This window comes from Mobula hypostoma, chromosome 14 (assembly GCF_963921235.1).
Source record: "Mobula hypostoma chromosome 14, sMobHyp1.1, whole genome shotgun sequence".
NCBI classification, from domain to species: Eukaryota; Metazoa; Chordata; class Chondrichthyes; order Myliobatiformes; family Myliobatidae; genus Mobula; species Mobula hypostoma.
The window spans coordinates 14,312,854-14,339,835 of record NC_086110.1 but is presented as its reverse complement, the minus strand read 5'-3'; the positions used below and the strand labels follow the sequence as shown (position 1 = coordinate 14,339,835).

Here is a 26,982-nt window from a genome sequence, read left to right as displayed (position 1 = left end):
CCATGCCATAAATACTGTACATCAAGGTAGTTTAAAAGAAAAAATAAATTATAATAGTGTTATAGTTACAGTTTGAGAAAGTACTGTCTACGAAGACAAATAAAATGCAAGGTAAAAAATGATTAGCTTTATTTGTCACCATACATTGAAACATGCATCATTTGCATCAATGACCAACACAGTCTGAGGATGCACTGGGAATGCCTCCAAGTGTCACGTGCTTCCGGCACCAACATAGCATGCCTACAACTTACTAACCTTAACCCCTACGTTTTTGCAATGTGTGAGGAAGCTGGAGCACCCGAAGGAAACCCAGACAGTCATGGGGAGAACACACAAAATCCTTACAGACAAGGGTGGAAACTGAACCCTGATTGTAGATTTGGAGATCAGAGATCAATTTTTAGCAATGAGAAATTTGTTCAAGAGTCTGATAATACTAGGATAGAAACTCACCTTTTACCTAGTGGCACGTGCTTTCAAGCTTTTTTTAAAAAAAATCTTCTAACTAACAAAGGAGGGAGAAAACAGAATCTCCGGAGTGGGAAGGATGATGATTGTGTTGGCAGCTATACCAGGGAAGCAGAAAGTGTAGATAGAAACTCAGTGCAATGTTGGAGCCACAGGAGCAGTGGGATATTTCACATTAGTGGGTGGGGCAGCAGAGCTGACTGACTCAGTCCACTACAGTTACAGTTCTTCCTCCTGTGAGCAAGAGAAACTGAAGAGAATTCTGGAATTCAGTGTGTGTGAATAACAGCCAGGACCCAGGGAATTCCACCACCCCATTTCACTTGCAGCAAGACTACAACACAGCAGCACACCATCCTCAACTTCCTCGCCCGAGATTTGCCAGCCAGCCTGTTATGTGAAAGGCCTCTAAACTGCATCACCACAACAAGTTTGTGTTTTCAAACACACTTCATTTAAACATCAACTGTCTGCAGACTTACGCATCACTTCCATGACACGATGTCGAAGGAAAGTGCGGCTGCTCTGGAGGACTCCAAAGCGTTTGATGTCTAGTGGCCAGACATTTGCTGAGGGGTATCCGTAAACCATCCATTCGGCCAAGAACCTGCAGAATAAAAGAAAACACTGGATCAAAGGTCAAGCAATAGAAATTTAACTGAAGGACAGTGGTAGCAATTGTTTCTTGTACACAACTTCCAAAGTTTATTTCCACTGAGGTAAAATCAAAATTGATGAAGTAGTTGTCAACCAAGTTGCATGATGAGCAATATTTATCTCTCCACCCCAAGTCACCAACAGATAATGACCTATAGATAAACCCAACTATATTCATCACAAATTCAGACTTCATCCATCACAACAGTACAGAGGTCAAAATATTCATAAAGCATTATGCTTTAGTCTTTAATCTAAGTGAATGTTACAACTGGATTCACTGAAGGTACCAATAATACAACATGCTTGGGACTTTGATGGTGTTTCACGAGCAGATTTTCCAGACTAAAGGATATTATTGCTATCAATACCAAAACACACTTTTGTTTTACATGTAACACAGCAGTATAATAAATTTTCCAGTGAGCTGAAATGTGAAATATACCAGTATACTTCACACCCCAACTCAGCCACAATCTATCCATGTTCCTTTTCTTCATTCTCCAAGCTAGGCTCCAGTTGTGCACCTAGCTCACAGGGCAAACCCTGGGCCCATCCACACTCCCTGCCCCTCCTCTGGCTGCACCTCAAACCCAGTTCACATGCTAGACTAATGAATAAGCCTGATGGTAGAACATCAGAATTTTTGAACAATGAATGACTGGAGTTTTAATGTACCTATAACTAAGGGAACCTGGTTAAATAAGGGCACGGATGTGTTCTTATTCTGTGTTGTGCCTATTGTCAGTTTCTACAAGACATGGATAAAAAAGTTTGTAGGGATATTGGTTAAACACAGACCAATGGGACAAGCTCAGGTAGGCAACTTGCCCAGATGGATGGGTTGGGTCAAAGGGCCAGTTTCCATGCTGTGTAGCCTCTGACAATTCTACAAACATCAACTAGCACTCAACAATCTTCAACTAAACAAAATGAATTGACTGAGCACTGGAAACTTGACAAGTTATGCACAGTAATAAAGTGGACTCTACATGTAAATTAGAGAAGGAAATGAAATTACTTGTAGGTGGGGATGGCCGTGAATGTTCACTTCATCGATATACACAGCAAACGGGAGAAGATGGCGACACGATGCAGCTCGCAGCGGCCACTCCGGTGAATGATATCTGTTATTTGTCAAGTAGGGTGCCGTGCACAATCCTGATTTGACGGAGACAGACGTGAGAGCACGGAGGAACAACTGTGAAACTTCTGAAATGCCTGTTTCGCTGCTGCTGCTACTGTGTGATCCAGAATCTCCGGAGGGGAAGGCCCCAAGTCCTCGGCTTTGCCTGTTACTCGGCAGCTGGGGCGGGGTCGAAGCACTCGGGAGAGATGGTGTTCGGAGCTCGGTGTTGGAGGGCTGGTCGGCGGCTCCAAGTTTTCGGACGGACTCAGAGTCGGCTGCAGTCGGGTGCTTCCAATGCATCGGCAAGTTTGCGGCACTTCCGTCGGCGTGAGATGATGGGGCTATCGGGACTTGGAGACTTTTTTTTTACCGTGCCCATGGTCTGCTTTTTATCAAATTACGGTATTGCTTTGCACTGTTGTAACTATATGTTATAATTATGTGGTTTTATCAGTTTCATTCTTGGTTTGTCCTGTGCTTCTGTGATATCTTTCTGGAGGAACATGGTATCACTTTTCAATGCATGTATTTCTAAATGACAATAAATGAGGACTGAGTGTCCTCATAATCTAAAAAAACACTGCAAGGGAATTTGTCCCTTTAGAACAGAGATGAGTAGGAATTTCTTCAGCTGAAGTGTGTCGAATTTGTGGAACTGGTTGCCACAGTTGGCTGTGAAAGTCAAGAATTTGGGTACATTTGAAATGGCGGTTGATAGGTTCTTGATTAGACGGGCGTCAAAGGTTATGGGGAGAAAGCAGGAGAATGGGGCTCAGTGGGAAAATAAATCAGCCATGATAGAAAGGTGGAGTGGCCTAAATCTGCTCCTATGTGTAACACTTGTGCAGCACTGGTCTTATTGTGTATGATTAGTCGCCGCACTCTGCGAAAATCAAACTACAGGGTACTACTGCTTCTTCATATGGATGCTGTCTGGCCTGCTGCGTTCCACCAGCATTTTGTGTGTGTTGCCTGAATTTCCAGCATCTGCAGATCTCCTTGTGCTTGCGCTACAGAGCACTACACTAGGTGCGAGTATGCCATCAGAAGATGCTAGATATTGGAAGGAGGCAGTGAATAGAAAACACACACTTCTGGAGATAAGGTTTGTTTTTTTAAGAAAAAAAACAATATGTACAAAATATTCACATGAGCATGAACAATTCAAAGTTCCAATAAAGCAACATACATCAAAGTTGCTGGTGAACACAGCAGGTCAGGCAGCATCTATAGGAAGAGGCGCAGTCAACGTTTCAGGCCGAGACCCTTCGTCAGGACAGCATTCCTATAGATGCTGCCTGGCCTGCTGCGTTCACCAGCAACTTTGATGTATGTTGCTTGAATTTCCAGCATCTGCAGAATTCCTGTTGTTCAAAGTTCCAATACTCTGTTTAGGTTCCAAATCTTAGATATCAAACCAAAACAAATTCCTTTTTAATTAGAATCAGTGAGATTCCTCTATTACTCTAATCTCTCCAACTAATTAGATCTAGCGTTATTCCCTATTTAAAAGTTTACAGACTAAACTTTCCTTTTTACTTATCCTAGTTAGTTAGTTAGAAAACCAACTATAATTCCCGTTCTTAAGTATTTTAGTTAACTTCAATTTCAGTTTCAGGCAGTATATTTACACGTTTAAATTCAAATTCAAAAATTATATATACACAGTTTAACTCCTTTCACGACAATTATCCAACATCACAACTTTTAAACAAAGTAAATCTCATTCAGTAACTTATCGAAGTCTTTGCAAAAATAATCAGTTTTTGCAGCAAATCAAATTTGGATTCTTCAAATGAAAATAAACTTATACACCCAACTGTATTAAATCCTCTGCATCATGAAACCATTTGTTCTCATGCTGGTTGGTTGAATCTTGGGTAGCTCGCCACCTTCTTTCTTGGTTCATTGGAATGAAATAGTTTATCATCCACGGCAAGTCAATTCACAAACTTGTACAAAAACTCGGCCAAATCCCTCGATATGATTTCACAGAACTAATTCCCGACTACACGGTCGGGATCTTGGACACTCGTCTCTACCGATATTGTCTTATTAAGGCTGTTGCATGTTACAGCCGAATCTTCAATAAATCTTTTATCACTATTGTCTCTCCTCCAGAGGTTTCACCCTGAGGTTTTCGAGTTAGTAGGGTAAAGATACTCACTACTAATTCCACTCTTATCCACCCCTGTGGCAGCCATGCTTATTCTCGCATAGTGTTTGTTTTCCAAATTCTCTTTTTTTAAAAAAAAAATCAGTAAACCTCGTTTCATCCCTCTGCAGGTGGAGCTTTCTAACATTACATCTTTGGGTTTAATTAAACTGGGTTACATATGTCAGCTTGTATCGAAGAGCTAGATTCAATTCTAACCTCAGGCATAGTCTGTTTGGTATCCCTGTGACCGAGTGGCTTCCTTGCATATCACAAAGACAAGAGTGAGTAGTTAACTGGCCACTGTTCATTGCCCCTGGTATGTAGGTGAGTGATAGAACCAAGGAGATAGTTGATGAGACTATGGGAAAAATTAAAAAATGAGATAAACATAAAAGGCTGGTTGACTGTTGACATAAACAAGGTGGCTGAAAAAGCACAGAACCCTGTTTTCTCTCTGTGGCAATATAACAACACTTCTCTCACCTGCCTAAGATCCAGAACATGTGTGGCAGGTGGAAAGGTTAAATACAAGAATCAGCTAATGCTTTACTTTAAATTAAACCCACCATCACTTGCCCCTGCTGAAGGCCTCCCACTCATGCCCACAGTGTTCTGAGAGCACATTCCTCACTTCCACTCACTTTCCTGCTCCACCAGCGAAGGATGAGCCACAGGAGTTCATTCCCGCCAGCACAAAGTAGTTCCTCACGGTTGCTGACTCTCCCATGATGCATCTCATGTCAGCAGTGAAGGACTCTGGACAGTTCACCAGCCGCAGGATCTCCGTGGTGTCCAAGGAGGGCATCCGCCTCAGCAATGCACCCAGCAGTGGCTCTGTGAACACAGGATAGTCATATCAGTTTGTGATGGTAGAGAGCTCCACATTACCCCTTCGCACACCCCTCTCACAGAGCCATTTGCTGCATCCTCCATCTTAGTTCCTCCTCTTTCTTGGATTGTAACCCCACCCTGCCCCCAAGAAGCCATTTCTCAAGTGAATATTATTAAGCTCAGTACTCCCCTCAAATGTCCAATTTCTGCTGAGTTTTAAAATTCGCAAAAATAAACCAATCATAAGTTGTAGGTACAACTACATATAGCAGCCTTGAAAGGGAAACAATCTATTTATTTTCAGGTGGGAAAAATCTGAGGTCATCCATTTTGAAAGAAAAAAGTCTGGAAGGCCGGGTACTCTAAAATGGCGGTGGTGTTCAAAGGGACTTGGGTACTCTTGTACACAAATCACTGAAATTTCACAAACAGGTGTAGGAAGCAATTACATTTGGACCTAGTAAGTAACACCCAGAATAACTCTACAGGCTTGATCTCACACCCAGGGAAAGACAGAGGGAGTGACAACAGGCTCCTGACTCAAGATGCTGTCTGTGCATAGTTTACAAATTGTCCTTATAACCACATGGTTTTCCTCTCATGTCCTTAAGATTTGCAATTAGGTAGGTTAATTACCCTCTGTTGTAGGTGGGAACAAGAGAATCAAGGACTGATGGAGAGAGAAGACAGAATTCATTAAAACAGGGAACAGGACTGATGGGATTGTTCTCTGAATTGTCATGGACCCAATACCCTGATTGACTCATGGGATGGGGGATGGTGGCGATGGAGCTTTCGCAATGAGAGAAGGTTAGACCTCCTTGGAAGTGAACCTCCGGAATTCTCTGTTCAAGAGACCTATGGTGGCTTAGCTGCTTAGTACACAAGACAGAAAGCATCAGTTTGAATACGAAGGAAATCAGGAGTATGGGATAATGACAGAGAGCTGGAATATCCAATAGGATCTTGTTGAACAGAGGAAGAAATACCTTAGCCTATTGTCCTACTCCTACTTTGACATAACCGTAATATGTGGGCAGCACATTCATTCTCTGATAGATTGAAAAAAGCCCTTAGCATAATTGTCAACATTTTTAACACCGCTTGACAATCTAATGAATTTTTTTTAAACGTCAGTTATAAACAACTTTCATCTTTTTCCAGTAGGGTTAAATAAGCACATAAAATTATAAAACTGATATAATTGCTGCCTGACAGCTGTGTTCCTCCACTATTTTGTGTGCATTGCCAAACACACACCTCAACGTGCCCAACTCAAGCGCACATCAAGCATGTTTGACTGTCCATTCACTATCCATGCCCATCTGGCTCCCACTCACTTCCCAGCACCCCAGCACTCCCCAAATCCCAGGCTATATACCGTAGTGATCCCAATCTTCACGCATGTTCTGGAATTCAAGTTGGTTCCTGCCCTCTGTAAAAATAGGTTTGGGGTTCTTTTCAAAACCCCCAGACAGCACGCCACCCTGCCAGCTGCGGATATAGATCCTACCGTCAAGATCCACGATCACTGGAAGAGAAAGAACAAGACAGCTGATCAGAAGACTCCATAGGATGTTAGGGGAAGGGAAAACTTAAAATAGTGTAGATGAGAACTTGGGCAAAACAACAACATAAACGGCAGCTTTGAAAAAAATGTCCTGAACATTATTACATATTTCTACTATGCAGTGCTGTTGCGAAACTTGTTTAATAGTAGAGACACACTGGCTAGTCTGGTGAGCACCGGTGCTCCCTAGGGCTGTGTGCTCAGCCTGCTGCTGATGCATGACTGCACTGCTCGATTTAGTTCAAACTGAATCGTCAGTCTACTGATTGACAGTGGTTGGCCTCATCATCAGTGAGGACAGAGTGGAGGTAGAGTGGCTAGAATGGTATGAGCACAATAACTTGAGTCTCAACGTGGACAAAAGCAAAGAGATGATTATGGACTTTAGTAAGGTGAGGCTGACCATTCCTTACTGCATGTACACAGTTCCTGCACACAGAGAGAGTTAGAAGCACCAAGTTTCTGAGAGTGAACTTAACAGATGATCTCAACTGGTCCTCCAACACCACCTCTTTGGTCAAGAAAGCACAGCACAATATCTACTTCCTGAGGAGATTGGGGCAAGTGAGGCTCTCCCCCCACCATTCTAACCAATGTTTACAGGAGCACTGAGTACCCTGAACAGCTGCATCACCAACGGGCATTGTAAGGCACCTGACCACAGGTCCTGTGAAGATTGCTGAGAGGATCATTGGGGTCTCTCTTCTACCCATCAGATATTTATCAGGAGCGCTGCATAAGCAAGACCCTCAGTATTGTCAATTATCCCTCCCATCCATCTAACAATCTCTTTGACTCCCTACCATCAGCCGGGAGGTCCTGTAGCATTAGGACAAGAACTGTTAAAACAGCTTCTTCCCCTGGGGGTTAAAATTACTAAACTGCCTGCCACCACCCAGGTCTCATCATGAATGAAACACCAGTAGCGTAATACAGTTTACATTTTTAACTTGTGTTGTAAATGCACCTTATTATTTGTTAATTTACTAGTAGTAATATTACTTTGTGTTATGTATGTGAGTTATATGTACTGTGTTGTGCACCTTGATATGAAGGAACATTGTTTCATTTGGTGGTAAGCATGTGCACATGTTGAATGACAATAAACTGAATATAAAATGGATATAACATATATACATAAGGCAGTCTAAAAGACTCCAAAAGCCACAACTGCAGCAGGAAAATGGAAGCACCAACACCTGCAGGTCACCCTCTATGTCACACACCATCCTGATTGGGAATTTGATGAACTGTTCATCAAATATCTAAATATCTAATTAGCCACATGAATGGCACAGCTATTACAGCTGCTGTCTCACAGCTCCGGCAGCCAAGAGTTTGCGTGTTCTTCCTGTACTGCAAGGACCTCTCCCTGCATCATAAAGGCATGTGGGTAAATTGCATATATTGTGGGGGTTATTGTAAATATGAGCAAATTTGATTTTAAAAAATGGGAGAAATCTAATTGGTAATTTGATGCTCAGCATAGAACTAAAAGTATGAAGGAACTATTTCAATGCTGAATGTATCACCCTACGTAACAACACTCTAACTAAAAGTTGTACAATGAATTGGGTCCTGTTTCTGTGCTGCATCAGAGGAAGGTTGAAGGAGGCTTATGAGATGCTAACCTTCATTAGCCACAGCATAGAAGACAAGAATAAGGAGGTTATGAAACGTTTAGTTAGGCCATAACTGAGGTCAGGGTGGATTTCTAGTCACAAAACTATAGAAGAAGATGATGACATGTAGTGTATATGGATTTCAGCAAGGCATTTGACAAGATACCCCATGCAAGGCTTATTGAGAAAGTAACGAACATGGGATCCAAGGGGACATTGCTTTGTGGATTCAGAACTGGCTTGCCCACAGAAGGCAAAGAGTGGTTGTAGATGGGTCATATTCTGCATGGAGGTCGGTGACCAGTGTTGTGCCTCAGTGATCTGTGCTGGGACCGCTACTCTTTGTGATTTTTATAAATGACCTGGATGAGGAAGTGCAGGGATGGCTTAGTAAATATGCTGATGACACAAAGGTTGGAGGTGTTGTGGGTAGTGTGGAGGACTGTCAGAGGTTACAGCGGAATATTGATAGGATGCAAAACTGGGCTGAGAAGTGGCAGATGAAGCTCAACCCAAATAACTGTGAGGTGGTTCATTTTGGTAGGTCAAATATGATGGCAGAATATAGTATTAATCGTAACACCCTTTGCAGTGTGGAGGATCAGAGGGATCTTGGGGTCTGAATCCACAGGACACTCAAAGCTGCTGCGCAGGTTGACTCTGTGGTTAAGGCGGCATACGGTGCATTGGGCTTCATCAATTGTAGGATTTAGTTTGGGAGCTGAGACGTAATGTTGCAGCTATAGAGGACCCTGATCAGACCCCACCTGGAGTACTGTGCTCAATTCTGGTTGCCTCACTACAGGAAGGATGTGGAAAGGGTGCAGAAGAGATTTACAACGATGTTGCTTGGATTGGGGATCATGCCATATGAGAATAGGTTGAGTGAACTCAGCCTTTTCTCCTTGGAGTGGATGAGAAGTGACCTGATAGAGGTGTACAAGATGATGAGACGCATTGATCTTGTGGATAGTCAGAGACTTTTTCCCAGGGCTGAAATGGCTTGCACGAGAGGGCACAGTTTTAAGGTGCTTGGAAGTAGGTACAGAGGAGATGTCAGGGGTAAGTTTTTTTATGCAGAGAGTGGTGAGTGCATGGAATAGGCTGCCGGTGACGGTGGTGGAGGCAGTTACGATAGGATCTTTTAAGAGACTCTTGGATAGGTACATGCAGCTTAAAAAAAATAGAGGGCTATGGTTAACCCTAGGTAATTTCTAAGGCAAGGACATGTTCAGCACAACTTTGTGGGCCGAAGGGCCTGTATTGTGCTGTAGGTTTTCTATGTTTCTGTGTTACACTGGGTAAGTGCAGAGATTCACCAGGACTTTGCCTGGGATGGAACGTTTTAATTATGATTAGATACAAGGTGGGATGTTTTCTTTTTAGAGGTGGTCCTGATTGAGGTATGCATAATTATCGGAAGGGTAGACAGTAGAAAATTTTGACAGTAGGTGTCAAAAACTAGAGGACATCAGCTTAAGGTTGACTTGATCGCACTTAACATCAACAGGATTAAGGTATGGGGGGGGAGATTTGGGGAAGAGGAGGGATAAGTGGGTTAGAGGGGGTCCAGGAGAGGCTTCTTTTCACCCAGAGGGTAGTTGCAGTACAGATTACACTGCCTGACTGGTGGTGAAAGCAGGTGCTCTCCTAACATTAAAGCAACATCTAACACTTGAATCACCAAGGCACAGTAATCTGGAAACCAGGTATTAGTAAACGGGATTATTGGGTAATTGATGGTTGGCATGGATGTGGTAGACTGAAGGAATAGTTTTTGTACTGTGTGACTCTATTACTCTATAAAGAATATTTCAGAGCTTAGGAATAGGCAATAAATAGCAGACTATTTTTAGGAATACCACAACTAATACAAGTGTTTCTCTTTTGTCTAACACAGCAGGAAAAATCCAAGTGTTACAATGCACCATGCATCAGTGAAATATAGATCGGACAAGCTGGGACTGTTCCTCACTGTCAACAACTCAAACTGGAATTACTCCTTACAGGTAAAAAGGAAAGCACTTCCTTTAAAAGAAAGTTCTTATGGAGTTGTTCTTTCCTCACACTACAGTAGGCAGCAGCCCACTTCCCTTGGGTTGCTCCAAGCTGAGGCGATGCCCTCCGTGCAAGAGACATTCAGTGGTATTTTACTGCACGAGAAAGGTCCGTAAATGTTTCAACTTTCGACTGCAGCACCTTAAGCAGAGTTATTTTGAATTCATCTCCAGTAGCACCACAAACTAGTCTTTCCCTTTAAGAAAATAGTGAAAGAAAAGATGTTTTTCATTTGGCCATTAGGTCTTCCTGGGTTAAATTGTTGGTACTTGTCTTAGGTATTGATTCCGATGGTCTGATAAATACAAGAACTTGATTCAACTCTTATTGCGCCTTTCGGTCCAGCTGGCTGGTTCAGATCTGGCCCCCACACCCAGAACTGAAGAGCTTGAGTTTATGAGGGGAGACTGGATAGGACATAGCTTTTTTTCCTGAAGTGTAGGATATGGACTGGGGAGGAATGTAAAATCAAGAGAGGCATTGGTAAGGTAAATATTCAGTCTTTCCCACGGAGTAGGAGAGTCGAAAACTAAACAGCATATTGAAAGTGAGGGAGAAAATATTTAAAACAGACCTGAGGGGTAACTTCATTTTTTTTAAAAACAGACAGAATATAGGGGCATATGGAATGAGCTGCCAGATAAAATGGTAGAGGTGGGTACAATTACAACATTTTAAATTCATTTGAACAGGTACACGGATAGGAAAAGTTTAGAAGAATATGAGCCTAATACAAGCAAATTGAATCAGCCAAGTTGGACAACTTGGTCAGCATAGATGAATTGGGTACTATGTGCTGTATATTTCTATGACTCCTTAGGATGTAATGTTGAGGCTTTATAAAGCACTGGCGAGGCCTCCTTGGAGTATTGTGAGCAGGCTTGGGCTCCTTATTTAAGAAAGGATGTGCTGACATTTAAGGCTCACAAACATTATTCTGGGATTGAAGGGCTTGTCATGTGAGGAACGTTTGATGGCTCTGGGCCTGCTAGAGTTCAGAAGAATGAGGGTGACCTCATTGAAACCTATCAAATGTTGAATGGCCTTGATACCGAGTGGATGTGGAAAGAATGGTTCCTATGGTGGGGGAGTCTAAGACCAAAGGACAGCCTCAGAATACAGGGACATCCTTTTCGAATGGAGATGAGAAGGAATTTCTTTAGTCAGAGTGGTGAATCTGTGGAATATGTTGCTACAGGCAGCTGTGGAGGCCAAGTCTCCTGAAACATGATAACAAGCTTCAAGAAATCACACAGGATGAATATTTAATTACAATGTGAAGTTAACACCCTACCTGGCGAGCCAAGGGGTAGTGCCTGTTTGAGGGGTCGTGTCACCAGGTAAAAGTGCTCACAGGGATGCAACGGGACAGATACTGGCTCGGCACTTGCTAAACCAAGCTCATACGCCCACTAGCCAAAGACAAAGACAAAAATACCGTACAATGTTAGCTTCAGGCATTTTACTCACAAAAGCTAGACTCCAAGTATCTCAGCCAACTTACTCTTTTCGACATCCAATGCTAATGTTGAAGTCAAAGTCTAATATTGAAACAAACTGCTCTAACATCAATTAACAAATGGAGCAATCCACGAGCACCGCTGATTGCAGTCAAATTAGGTACATGATAAAATTTAATTTACAACTGAGAATTAGGTACATGATTTAATTTACGACTGAGAATTAGGGTGAAATCCAAATCTGTCATATTCTGCAGCACAGGGAGTCAGATATAAAGGGGAGAGTCTCTTACCATCCATCCATGTAACACTTAACCTTTAATCCTTGAAGCATCTGCACCATGAGCTCAGGTTGGCCTCCCAGGCACTAAAGGCCACTATCAATACACATCTTCAAGCTACTTCACATCAATAAAAGCAACTGCATTTAAAATTTTAAAGGTAAAGGTGTAGAAAACTCAGGAATCTTCACAGATCTGCCCCAGGTTACATTAGCGTTCTGTTCTGAGAAATGTTCATAACCTGAATGGTGCAAAGGTCAGAAATTCAGCTGCCCAGCAATTTATTTTAATAAAAACATTGGCCAACCAACAGCAACATGTAGTTAAACCACAGCATTTAACTCAAATTATAAAAATATTCAACAACCCCTACAAATTAAATGACCTGGTGAGAGATTTATATTAATTAAAAGAAACTTTAAAAGGTTGTGTTGGCTTACAGCCACCATTGAAAGGTGCTCCATGTTAATTCCCTTGGTTTCCAGATGGCACGGGAAAGCACAGACTGAATTGCAGTCAGGAGTAGAAAACAGATAGTATCACACAGACCTACAGCCGGTCCAGTTCGCTTACCTGGCCTGCACAATTCACAAAGAATTCACACTCTAAGTGCCCTCTGTCAGTTTCTACTCCAGTCACATGACCATCCTCGACCATCACACGATTGACACTGGTGCCTTCATATATCTTGACACCTGAATTACATAACAGGTTAAATCAAAAACCAGATCTCACATTTCACCAATTTAAGTTCCAAGTAAAAGCAGGAGCAGGCCACTCAGCTGGTCATGTCTGCTCCTTCTGTAGACATGATAACAAATGATCTTCTCTTTCACTGTCACTTTTCTGCACTAACCCCTTATCCCACCATTTCCCTGATACTCCAAAATCTATTGATCACACTCTTGAAAGTGTAACTGTCCTTGTTTGGGGAGGCCAGACTGAGTGCATTATTTCAGCTGCGGTATTATAAAACTGCAGTAAGACATCTCCACTTGTGCAGTCAATGTATTGTTTATTTTCCTAATGTCTTGCTTTACCTGCATATCAACTTTCACTGCTTCATGTACAAGGACACTTAAATCCCTCTGAAGAACAAAACCTTACAATCTCTCAACATAATTCATCTTTCTACTTTTCTACCAAACTGCATGGCCTCACAATTAACTGTTTTTATTAAATATCATATTGCATTTGTCATATTCACTTAGACTGTCTGTATATCCTTGAAGCTACTCTGCAGTTCCCCCATAACCACTAAAATCACCAGTAAGCTTGGTTATTCTCTTTACTTAGACTTGTTCAAATCAGCCACAGTGGATCGTATAGGAACCCCTGCATTATGGCTGCTCAGAAAATGGAAATTTGCTCTTAGAATTCACAAATCACAACACAAAAATTTGATATAAGGAATAAAATTAGTTCTCATGGAATGTATGTGAAAAAATATATACATAAACAATTTTCATCTTTCATTTCTTGATGCATGCTCAGATGATGTGGCTTTACATTAGGGGGGAAATCCTCGCAGTATGGACCATTTTCTGGGAACACAACCCTGAGTAACGGTGGGGTCACCTGTCTGCAGTTAGGGTTCCAACACAAAGGGTTTGCAGCATCTTTCCTCATCATAGACTCCCAACCCCAAAATGACCCATTTATTCTCATTCATTAACCTTTACATCCACTCACCAATCCCCAATACACAGAGGAATATTAATCCAAACCTCATGTTATTTAAGTCTTCATATAAACCTCAGGTGGCAGTTTACTGAAGGACTACTGAGGCCAAGTACATCACATCTACCCTGTTACAACCTCAAAACATAGACATGCCTGTCAAATACAATTCTCCATTCACTTATCCGTGCTTCTGGTATGGTGTATTTTTCAGAGTTACTGCATTTGCTTCAATTGCCCCTGCCCAATCCCATTTACCTACAAATCCTCTGTTACCACTCCCCCAATTTCAGCACTCCCTACAACTAATGTCATCTTAATGATCTACATATTCATATTTTCGTTCCCTTCTTTGTTAAATAATGGACTTGTATTTACTTTCTTCCAATATTTGGGAACTGCAGTCAGACCTCTGGAATTTTGAAAGATGACACACAGTACATCCAATATATCATATCTATCTCTCTCTCTCTCCCTCCCTCTCCCCTGGGGATTTGCTGGATTTCAATCCTATTCATTTCTTCAGTTATTTTTAACTAATTTTTATTTCCTTCAGTTCTTCTTTCATTCTAGATTGATTGTTCTACACAATTGCAAGATTTTCCAGATCTGTATCAGCAGACAAAATATTTGTTTCACTCTTCACCTATTTCCTCATTTTAAAATATACGCAATTTTCCTTGCCTCAGAGTGCCAGATACTTCTGCTTAAATTTTCCTTATCCATAGAGTTTATACAATCTGCTTTGTTTTTTCTTGCAAAAATACTTCTGTATTTCACCTTCGCTTTCCTTACTAATGCATGGTCTACCATGCTGAGTTCTGAAAGAGAGAGAGATTTAGGGAGGAAATTCCACAACATTCCTAGCAGGTAAAGTAAAGCCAGTGATGATCAAAGTCAGAGGTCAGAACCAAAGCAGAAAATTTATATTAACGCATTCCAACAATCAAGAAAATTAGAGGAAGAGAGGGAATTTGTAAAGTGCAGAAACAAATATTGGAGTTGATGACAGCAATGTGTTTGAGGGTGGGCAGAGTAGAGGGTGGACAGTGGAGCAACCCACCCATCAAGAGTAGTAGCTCTTGAGTAATAACTGTGGTTAACTTTGAACTCGGGTTCATAAGGTAGGGATGCAATCTAATATTTACCTGAGGGAGATTTATTAAAAATAAAAAAACATGCTTAATACCAGAGGCAAGAAAGATAACCCATTGTCTAGAAATCAAGTCATTAATAAAATAAGCTGAATTGCATCACTCATCATTAGAAAATAATCAAATTGAAATGATTTGTAAACCCACCACTGTTTACAGCAACTCTTGCCAGTGCCTGAGCAACATCTGGTGGTGAGATGACAGCATCCCCTGGGACATGCATTGCTCCAACCAGGTCATGGATGTTCACTAGATGGTGTAGTTGTGCTACTTGCTTTGGACTGATGATGTCACAGGCAATTCCCATAACCCTGACAACATACATGAATGACACATTTAACACTTCCAACAAGCAACACACATACCTAAAAGACATTGAGCAAATTACTGTGTTCTACGCATATAATTGTACAGGACTTACTATGATGGACTATCACATTTTGCTAAATTAACTTTTAACTAATGTGAACACATAATTAATGTGTGAACGTCATTCACAGAAGACTTTTTACAACAAACTCTTGGACTAACAGGATATGTTGAACTGCTTATCAGAGAACTAATCAAACCTCAGAAGATCAGTCAGTTCTGTTAGCCACTGCTCTTGAATTCTCTCACTGACATACAGTATATCACATTATGCTCGGGAGAGAGGACAATTGGTCTGCTCATTGCCAGTCCTATCCGCTGGTCCGCTGGCACTCCCATTCACTGGTCTTTAGGTACATGACAGTGATGAGATTTGTACACATTATCCTCTCTCCACTCCAAGGGGAAATATCCAGCTTCACTGCAGCCAGAACCAAGAGGAATTTGGTAATGAAGATAGGAGCTGCTCCCCACACGAGTTTTCAGAAATTAATACTAGATCCACCCTTGATGGTGGTGTACACAATGTAGGCCAATGATTAAATGATGCTCTTTGGAAAGGAGTGTTATGGTTACATTTAGTGTACAATTTAGAATCTACATTCAATGATAAGGTATTCATGTATTTTCCTATAATGATCTGATCTCCGCTGTGTCTACAAAACTGAGTCTCTAAACAAAGTCTATTGAATTAACTGGTGAACACAGAGCTTTTAACAGCAGGCCATGCAAAGGTATGCAATTATCACCAAAAATCAGGTTTTCCTGTTTCAATGTAATCCACCCATATTTTGATCAGGTGGATCCATTGTAAAATTCTTGCAACCCAACTGTAAAGCTCTGATTGGATTAATGCTCTAAATTGTACTGCATCCACCATTTAGTCAGCTGTTAATAGTAGCCCCGCCAATGATCACAATGTAGGCACTTTATGAGGTATTCTGCCTGCATGATTATTACCATTATATGCTCTTACAGGACATTCAAGTATATTAAGCAATCTGCAATTTGTTTTTACTTACTGTAATCGGGAAACAAGACGGCGCAATGAGATAAGTCGATCCTGTGTCTGAGCTAGTGAGATTGATCCAGTTTGCACATAACCTGGCAAAGGCAAATAAAGATCAGTTTGAAGCTACAATTCCGCACACACTCACTGTAACAGGAACCTTGTAAGCAGTCCTCACGAAAGTAAACATTGAGAGCAAATAAACACAGGAGGCATTAAAAAGAAACATTGCAACCACTCCCCAGTAACATACTTGAACAATGTTAGCAGAAGCACAACAGGCATCTGACGCTATATAATCGTAAAGGATAATATACAGCATAAAAATAGGTCTTTCAGCCAACCTCGTCCACACTGAGCGTGATGCCTTTCCGTGCTGTATTTGGCCTGTATCATCTATGCCTTCCCTATCTAAGTACCTGGCATCATAAATATTGCACATGTATCTATCTTCAAAAATGCCAAAGAAGTCTTACCGGTGTCGATGCCAGTTTCTTGTGCCAAATGCTGATAAAGTTTATTTGAATAGTCTGCCATCAGGGTTTCTATGCCAATATGCTTGACAGTGCTTACAATGCCACCACAAAGACGGGTAGTTCCTCCAGCTAACCTGCCAACATTAAAAAACAATGACGTCTCAGTGAAATGCCAAAGGAACACAGGCTGGCTGAGGATCATCCATTACTCCCATCTCCTCCCAAACCATGCTTAAAACACAATGAGGCTAATCATGCATAGTTCTATACAGCACATTGTCTGAAAATATCTTCATTAATTGAAATATAAAGCAGCAAAATAAAGATATTAACGGAAATAAATATGGGGATATGCATCTCATTGACCAACTAGATCCCAGTAGTCGTGGTGCACAAAGGTACAGTTAAGGGGGAAAAAAAATTGGGAGGAAGTTCTATAGCCCAAATTTAGGGAGTTAGGAGAGAAATTAAAAGGACCTCAAAAGGTAATAATCTCAGGATTGCTACCTGTGCACCATGCTAGTCAGAGTAGGAACGGCAGCATAGTTAATCCAGACAACCTGTTCATATTCTATACCTTCACAGTATGGTCCGGGTCAATTTTGACCCGGCCCAAGAATCCCCTCATAACAAGTGGCTATACCAAATTTTGAACCACAGATCTATTTAGAATGTATAAATAGCCGATCTGACATTAATAAATGGGTGATTAATCCTTAATTAATGCTTCAGAGATCTAAAATCCATTTCAATAGATATGTGTCAAATTTGACTCGGAACAGCCTCAATGTACATTAATCCTTAATGTTTCAGAGATCTAAAATCCATTTCAATAGATACGGGTCAAATTTGACCCGGAACAGCTTCAATGTACAAAAATTTGTAGCACCCGTACAAAAGTATAACATTTTTAAATATTTTCATTTTTGCGCATTTTGGGTCATCAAATTTCGGCTTTAAAAAATGGCATTTAGGGTGTTTTTACTGCTGTCAAATTTGACCCGAACAGTATGTAAGGGTTAAGATGAATATGTGGCTTGAGCAGTCATGCAGGAGGGAATGTTTCAGATTTTTGGGGCAATGAACTGCACCTGGGGAGTGTGATTCATAGGATGCATCCCAGGGTACTGAAAGAAATGGCAGAACACGTTTGTGATGATATACGAAAATTCTCTGGACTCTGGACAGACCCCAGTGGATTGGAAGACAGTGAATGTCATACCACTGTTTAAAAAACTGCTGCAAGCAAAAGGTGGACAGCTGAAGGTCATATAACTTCACATCTGAAGTCGGGAAACCGCTTGAAGCTATCTTTAAGGAAGCAATAGTGAAACATCCGGCAGACAGCATGGATTCATGAATCAACACACATAAAATTTGCTGGTGAACGCAGTAGGCCAGGCAGCATCTCAAGGAAGAGGTAGAGATTCATGAATGATAGACAAGTCCTGTTTGACAAATTAAGGTTCTTTGAGGATATAATAAGGACAGTGGATAGTGGGAAACAGATGGATGTGATGAACTTGGATTTCCAGAAGGCATTTGATAAGGTGCCGCATAAAAAACTTATGCAAGATAAGGAAGCATGGAGTTGGGAATAATGCATTAGCATGGATAGAGGATCTGTTAATCTACAGAGGTGCTGAGTTGGGATAAATGGGTGTTGGCAGACAATGACAAGCATGGACTGATGCTGGGCAAGCAACTGCTCAAGATAAACATTAATAATTTGGAAGAAGGGACCAATTGTAGCAGATCTAAGTTTGCTGATGAAACCAAATTGAGTGGAAAAGAAAATTGTTTCGAGGATAAGAAGGGTAAGTAAAGTCTGCAGAGATAGATTAAATGAGTGGGCATGGTTCTGGCAGATAGATGGTAACACTGGTAAATATGAGGTCATCCACTAGAAGGAAAAAAATAGAAGATTATTTAAATGGTGAAAGATTACAGCACGCTGTTCTGCAGAGGAACTTAAGTGTGTTTGTACATGAATCACAAAAGGTTGGTATGCAGGTGAAATAGGTTGCCTAAAACCACAGTCTGTGCGGATTGGTGATAACATCTCCTCCTCACTGACGATCAACACTGGTGCACTTCAGGGGTGTGTGCTTAACCCACTGCTCTACTCTTTCTATACCCATGACTGTGTAGCTAGGCATAGCTCAAATATCATCTATAAATTTGCTGATGATTGTTGGTAGAATCTCAGGTGGTGACGAGAGGGTGTACAGTGAAATATGCCAACTAGTAGAGTGCTGTCACAGCAACAACCTGACACTCAACGTCAGTAATTCAAAAGGGCTGATTGTGGACTTCAGGAAGGGTAAGACAAAAGAACACGTACCAATCCTCATGGAGGGATCAGAAATGGAGACAGTGAGCAGTTTCAAGTTCCTGGGTGTCAAAATCTCTGAGGATCTAACCTGGTTCCAACACATCGATGCAGTTATAAAGAAGGCAAGACAGTGGCTATACCTCATTAGGAGTTTGAAGAGATTTGGCATGGCAACAAATACACTCAGAACCTTCTATAGAAAAAGCTGCAGAAGATTGTGAACACAGCCCAGCACATCACACAAACCAATCTTCCATCCTTGGACTCACTTTACACCGCACGCTGTCGGAGCAGCACTGCCAAGATATTCAAGGACACTACCCACCCAGCCAACACACTTTTCATCCCTCTTCCCTCCGGGAGAAGGCTCAGGAGCTTGGTGACTCGTACGGCCAGATTTGGGAACAGCTTCTTTCCAACTGTGATAAGACTGCTGAACAGATCCTGACCCAGATCTGGGCCATACCCTCCAAATATCCGGACCAGTCTCTCGGTTTTTTTGCACTACCTTACTTTCTCTTTTCTATTTATGATTTATAATTTAAATTTTTAATATTTACTATCCATTTGTACTCCAGGGAGCACGAAGAGCAGAATCAAATATCGCTGTGATGATTGTACGCTCTAGTATCAATTGTTTGGCGCCAATAAAGTATAAAGTATAAGTAGATATATCGTGGAAGGCATTCTGACAGGCTGCATCACTGTCTGGTATGGGAGGGGCTACTGCACAGGACCGAAAGAAGCTGCAGAGTGTTGTAAATTTAGTCAGCTCCATCTTGGGTACTAGCCTACAAAGTACCCAGGATATCTTTAAGGAGTGGTGTCTCAGAAAGGCGGCATCCATTATTAAGGACCTCTAGCACCCAGGGCATGCCCTTTTCTCTCTATTACCATGAGGTAGGGGGTACTGAAGCCTGAAGGCACACACTCCAGCAATTCAGGAACAGCTTCTTCCCCTCTACCATCTGATTCCTAAATAGACATTGAACCCTTGGACACTACCTCACTTTTTTTTTTAATATTATTTGTTTTTTGCACGATTTTTAATCTATTCAATATACGTATACTTTATTTACTTTTTTTCTTCTTCTATATTATGTATTGCATTGAACTGCTGCTGCTGCTAAGTTAACAAATTTCACGACACATGCAGGTGATAATAAACCTGATTCTGAAATGGAACGTTGGCCTTCATTCCTAGAGAGATTACAGTATGCAGAAACTGTGCAGGGGCCACACCAGAAATATAGTTCTGGTCTCCTTACATGATAAAATACATACTAACTTTGGAGGCAGTGCAGAGGAGGTTCACAAGGTTGATTCTGGAGGTGAGAAGCTTAGCCTAGCAGGAGAGATTGAGTTGCCTGAGGTTATACTCCCTGGAATTCAGAAGAATAAGAGGGGGTCTTATAGAAACATAAAATTATGAAAATGATAAATGAGAAAGAGGTCAGAAAGTTGTTCCCAGCGTTGAGTCCAGAACCAAAGGATAAGGCCTCAAGATTCGCAGGAATAGATTTAGGATGTAAATAAGAAGAAACTGATTTCCTTGGAGAGCAGTGAATCTGTGGAATTTTTTTGCCCTGGGAAGCAGTAGAGGCAAGCCCATTAAATATATTTAAGATACAGTTTGATATATTTTTGCGTAGCAGAGGGATTTGCAAAAGAGGCTGCGGGGCAAAGACAGGTAGGCGGAGGTGAGTGGACAGCCAAATCAGTCATGACCTTATTGAATGGTAGAGCAGGCTCAATGGGCCAAATGGCCTACTGCAGCTCCTATTTATTTTGTTCTTATCCCACTAATTCAATTAAAACACTTGTCAACATTCACACAAAAAGTCAGTGAGCAGCTAGATATTTCTGGTTCAAATTTGAACTTTAGTTGACAGTGGATCTTAGAAACTCAGTGCCAACTTTACCAAGGAACTTTGAAATTAATCAGACCAGCAGCTCATAAACCTATATACTAATTCACAAGTTGATGCTAATGACCTGTATCTATTCCATGTTTATTCTTGATTAAATGTAGTCCTCATCACTTAGTACAGCTGCTACAATATGGAACTGTGAAACCAAAGAATTTATTACTGCCATTGAACCCTATCAAAATATTGCCTTCTAATAATGGTCTTGACAGGTTCCAAACAAAATGATATTGTGCATGCACTGTATTAGTATAATGCAGTTTATTAGTATAATGAGTTTAGACAAATGTGCCACAATTAGCTTGCTCAATATAAAAGCTTCTTTGTTAGCTTAGCAATAAATTTACCATACTGCTTGATCAAAATACACAAACAATAATAGGTCATGGTTACAATGCATTGTTCAGCTTAAGAATCTCAAATAACCCAGTGAAAATGTAAAAAAACTGCAGATACAGAAAATTTGAAATAGAAACACATAACACCAGATGTACTCAGCAGGTCAGGCAGCACCTATGCAGAGAAACACTATTCATAGGCAAAGGGTCTTGGATGTGAAACATGAACTCCATTTCCCTTTCTAGTTACCACCTCACTTGCTGGGCTTTACCAGCACTTTCTGTTTTATTTCAAAGTCAAATCGTATGAGAAATAAAAATGACAGCATCATCACTGGATGAAGGAAGGTAGGGAAAGAATGCGAGGCAGGTGATGTTAGCCAGAATCCGCATTCTTACTAAGCTGGCAACCCCCTTGCACTGTTGCACAATACAAGTATTTTTGAGGGAGGGGTCAGGCAAGTGGAGGTTCTCTCCAACTCCCCTCATTCACCTTCCTGTGTTTACAATCCTTCAGGCAAATTAGATTAGATTCAACTTTATTGTCATTGTGCCGAGTACAGATACAAAGTCAATGAAATGCAATTAGCATTTGACCAGAAGTGCAAAAGAATAGTATTATTTACAAAATAACTGTGAATAAAAAGTGCACACAAATATAAAAGTACTGAGACAGTACAATATGGGTGCAATACTGTTTAGCGCTGTGATGTGAGGTTTAGCAGAGTCACAGGCTCAGGGAAGAAGCTCTTCCTGAGCCTGCTGGCGCGGGAGCGGAGGCTCCTGTAGCGCCTAGCGGATGGGAGGAGAGTAAAAATTCCATGGTTAGGGTGAAATGCATCCTTGATAATGCTTTTCGCCCTGCCCAGGCAGCGTTTATGGTAGATGTTCTCAATGGTGGGCAATTGGGTGCCGATAATCCGCTGGGCAGTTTTCACCACCTGCTGGAGTGCTTTGCGGTCCGATACGGGACAATTGCCATACCACACTGAGATGCAGTTGGTGAGTATGCTCTCAATGGTACAGCGGTAAAAGTCCGTCAATATCCTGGGACAGAGATGAGCTTTCTTGATGCTCCACAGGAAATAAAGGCAATGTTGCGCCTTTTTGATCAGGATAGAGGTGCTCAGGGACCAGGTGAGATTATCAGAAATGTGGACACCAAGGAATTTGAAGCTTGATACACGCTCCACTACAGCTCTGTTGATGTAGATGGGGAAATGACTGTGGCTCCTAGCATGCCTGAAGTCCACAATAACTTCAGTTGAATGGAACCAAAAGCAATCATGTAGCCTGGACAATCTTGGCCTCTCTAATCTCTGGAGTTTGGTACAGCTGCCAGAAAGGTTTTGAGAAAGGGTCACAATTGCCCCCACATACAGACCCTCATACATTCCTCTCTGAATTATTGATTATAGAATTATGCAAAAGGAAAACTTGATGACACACTGATTTCATTCAAGGTGTAGGACACATCTAACATGTTGAAGAGAGAAGATATGGACGCAATAGGAGGTGAGAACCTTGAAACAACAACCATCACTAAAGAGGTAGTGCTGAACAAACTAGTGGGCCTAAAGATAGACAAGTCTATGGAATACATCCAAGGGTACTGAAAGACATGGCAGAGTTTATAGTTGAGGCTTTGAAGATAATTTACCAAAATTCTCTGGACTCTGGGCAGGTTCTGGTGATCAGAAGGCAGCAAATGCCATGCCACTGTTCAAAAAAGGATGAAGGCAGGTAATCATAGGCCAGTTAGTTTAACATCTGTAGTTGGGAAAATGCTTGAAGCTATCATTAAAGAAGAGATAGTGAGGCATCTGGAAAGAAATGGATCCATCAGGTAGACACGGCATGGATTCAGCAAAGGCAGGTCCTGTCTGACAAACTTACTGGAGTTCTTTGAGAAAATAACAAGTGCAGTGTTTAGAGGGGAACGGATGGACTTTACTTACTTGGATTTCCAGAAGGCATTTGATAAGGTGCCACATAAAAGACATCCATAAGATAAGGATGCATAGAGCTGGGGGTGATGTATGAGCATGGATAGAGGATTGGATAACTAATAGAAAGCAGAGTCGGAATACATGTGTGTTTCTTTGGTGGCAATCTGCGATGAGTGGTGTGCTGTAGGGGTTGGTGATGGGCCGGCAACTGCTCACAATATACATTAACAATTTGGAAGTGAGTGTATCCAAGTTTGCTGATGACACTAAACTGACTGGAAAAGCAAATTGTGCAGAGGACACAGACAGTCTACAGAAAGATACAGCTAGGTTAAAGGTCTGTCAGATGTTGGTAAATATGAGGGAAGATCAAATTATTATTTAAATGGTAAAAGATTGCAGTATGCTGCTGTACAGAAGGACTTGGGAGAGCTTGTGCATGAATCGCAAAACATTGGTTTGCAGGAGCTGCAGGCTATCAACAAGGCAAATGGAATGTTGGTCTTCATTGCTAGAGGGATTGAATTTAAGAGCAGGGAGGTTATGCTGCAAATGTACAGGGTACTGGTGAGGCTGCACTTGGAGTATTGCATGCAGTTCTGGTCTCCTTACTTGAAGGATATACTGGCTTTGGAGGCAGTGCAGAGGAGGTTCACCAAGTTGATTCCAGAGATGAGGGGGTTAGACTATGAGGAGAGATTGAGTCACCTGGGACTGTACTCGCTGGAATTCAGAATAATGAGAGGAGATCTTATAGAAACTGATAAAATTATGAAAGGGATAGATAAGATAGAGGCAGGAAAGTTGTTTCCACTGGTAGGTTAGACTAGAACTAGGGGATATTGCCTCAAAATTCGGGGCAGTAAATTTAGGACAGAGATGAGGAGGAACTTTTTTCCTAAAGAGTGGTGAATCTGTGGAATTCTCTGCCCAATGAAGCAGTGGAGGGTACCTCAGTAAATTTACTTAAGACAAGGTTGGTTAGAGTTATGCATAGTAGGGGAATTAAGTGTTATGGGAACAGGCAGGTAGGTGGAGATGAATCCACGGCCAGATCAGCCATGATCTTATTGAATGGCAGAGCAGGCTCAACGGGCCAGATGGCCTACTCCTGCTCCTATTAATGAAAATTTTATAAGCAAATATAACATAGTGAATGGTGAAATATGACTGCAGTGTGTTACAGTTGAAGGCCATCACATCAATGTACACCAAGGAGACTTAGCACTACTGTAAAAACTGCTCAGGCAAGTTAATCACGGAAACTATGTAAGAGAAAAAATGCTGTTAAGTCAATATGTGTATTATGCACATAATTTTTATTTACATAGAGATACAGTGCAGAACAGGCCCTTCTGGCCTAACGAGCTGCACCACCCAGTAACCGACCTATTTAACCTCAACCTAATCACAGGGCAATTTATAATGACCAATTAACCAGTACATCTTTGAAATGTGGGAAGAAACCTAGATGTTCGTGGGGTGAACACAGAAATGTCTTGTAGACAGAATGTTCTGTCTTAAACTGCAAATTTTGTACTGTAGTATGCAAATTGAATTTCATGAATAAATTACGGTCCTGGAAAATTTTATTTCACCACAGGAGACATTATAGGCAGTCTAATTCAGACTTCACCTACCGAATGTCCACATGCTCAGTGAGATGTAATGAAACAGTAACTTGGTTTATATGCTCCCTTCCTGCCAGATTCAAATGAGTTTCCTGTGCCCAAATGAGGCATCATTCCCAATATTCTGATTAGGAGACCACTTTACATGATTTATACACCTGCAGTGTTCCTTATATATTAAACAAAAGATAATGGCAATTTTAAAATAGCGTAATTATACTGAAACAGAAGGCAAATCATACACTTTGTTTACATTTTCCCATTTTAATTGTATCAGAATTCTATTATTGATTCTATTTTATTTTTGTTCTACTATGAATGCTGGCAAGAAAATGAATCTCAGGGTAATAAATGGTGACATACAAGTACTTCGATTTACCTTAAACTTTGGTCAGTACCTTTCCCTTGCATAAGCATTACATGACTCTACATTACCTTCCCATCAGCAGGTACCAAAAAATCTTTTCTTTAACAGTTTGGACAGCTGCACTTTCTTTTCTTACCGTCCTTGCTCCAGCAACACAACATCATTCCACCCGAGCTTGGAGAGGTGATACGCCACCGAAGACCCTACAATCCCTCCACCACAGATCACCACATGGGCCTGACTAGGCAATGGCCTCACGCTTGACTCGGGTGCAGTCGAGCTGCTCCTCTGGCACTTGCTTGACAAGTGGTACTGCAAGGGCCGGACAACATCTGATATCAGGCGGGGAAACATCTCAGGCCGGAGGCAGCTCCATCTTGCCGCAGAACAGTTCCTCATTGTTCAGTGAGAGATAGATTGCTGTACACTTATATCTGAAAGGCAATTTTCAAGAAAAAACCTGCATTTAAATAATAGAGAAAATATTCCATGAAAATCAAATTTAAAAAAAAACTATAGATGCTGAAAATGTAAAAAATAAACAGAAAATGCTGGAAAAAATATTTAGCTCAGGAAACATGTGGGAGGAAAAACAGTCATAGATCAACTTAATTCAGTATACGTACATTTACAAGCGTTAGGAATTTGCTGTGGTGTGTTGGCAGATCATACAACAAAAATATTCAATAATTATAACAATAAAAATCTATTTCAAAATAAACTTAGAGATTAAATTGTGGATGTGGATTAAAATGTGCATAAATACATATTAATATTTCAGTTGAAAGATTATTCTTCCAGGCTTGAAATGTTAACTGGTTCTCATTCCATGGACACTGCATGGCCTGCTAAGTTTCCTAGTAAACATTTCAGATAGAACTGCTGATTTTTCCCTCTCTTCACAGATGCTGTCCGAGTTATTGAGTACCTCCAGTATTTTTTTTGCCTTTATCACAAATTTCCAGAACCCATAAAAAGTAAAACATAACGTGCCAAACCAACATAAAGCTGCACTTATCTTACAAAGGTTAGAATCGAACCAAACTTGTGGCAGGTGACAGATTGATCAAAGGAGTTCACTGTCAACAGAAAGGTTGTGGGGAACGGGAATGACACGACGCGTACGCGGGACGTTCTCTGTAGCAAGAAGCAGGAGAAGAGAGAGGGGGGCGCGGCCACGGGAGCTTTCAGAGACTTAGAAGTGACTAACCTTTAAAATTCCTGCTCCCAACCGATGGCATTGTGCCTCTCAATTCACAGTTACCGACTTCCATTGCACTCTTTCCACCATCCGGACCCACTGCATCCTGCCTCAGGACCCACAGCCATAGCGACCAGGGGCCCGGCCCTCTCGACGCTGTCACTCACTCCAGCCCCGCCCGGCGCCCTTCACTTACCCGTGGACCAAGCTGGGCCACCCAAGAGCGAGCAGACAGGCCTCGTTTCAACCCCCAATCTCGTCGCCACTACATGACCTGTTCCACCGCGGCTTCACCCTCACTCCGCATG

General features: G+C 41.4%; 1 protein-coding gene across 2 annotated transcripts in view; it reads right to left on the bottom strand.

Annotated features, from left to right (window-relative positions):
- The window catches only part of pdpr (pyruvate dehydrogenase phosphatase regulatory subunit), a 52,280-nt gene extending 25,298 nt beyond the window's left edge, over positions 1-26,982 (bottom strand). Inside the window, exons 1-10 of one of the 2 annotated variants that reach the window (XM_063066700.1) lie at positions 26,871-26,982; positions 25,610-25,907; positions 16,926-17,059; positions 16,463-16,544; positions 15,219-15,382; positions 12,811-12,932; positions 11,791-11,908; positions 6,628-6,777; positions 5,057-5,249; positions 954-1,078 (exon numbers count right to left, since the gene is read on the bottom strand). In XM_063066700.1, coding sequence (XP_062922770.1) covers positions 954-1,078; positions 5,057-5,249; positions 6,628-6,777; positions 11,791-11,908; positions 12,811-12,932; positions 15,219-15,382; positions 16,463-16,544; positions 16,926-17,059; positions 25,610-25,872 — 1,351 coding nt within the window. In that variant the 5' untranslated portion in view covers positions 25,873-25,907; positions 26,871-26,982. Of the gene's footprint in view, positions 1-953; positions 1,079-5,056; positions 5,250-6,627; positions 6,778-11,790; positions 11,909-12,810; positions 12,933-15,218; positions 15,383-16,462; positions 16,545-16,925; positions 17,060-25,609; positions 25,908-26,683; positions 26,841-26,870 lie in introns of those variants that run through there. The other variant, XM_063066701.1, reaches the window with a different exon arrangement.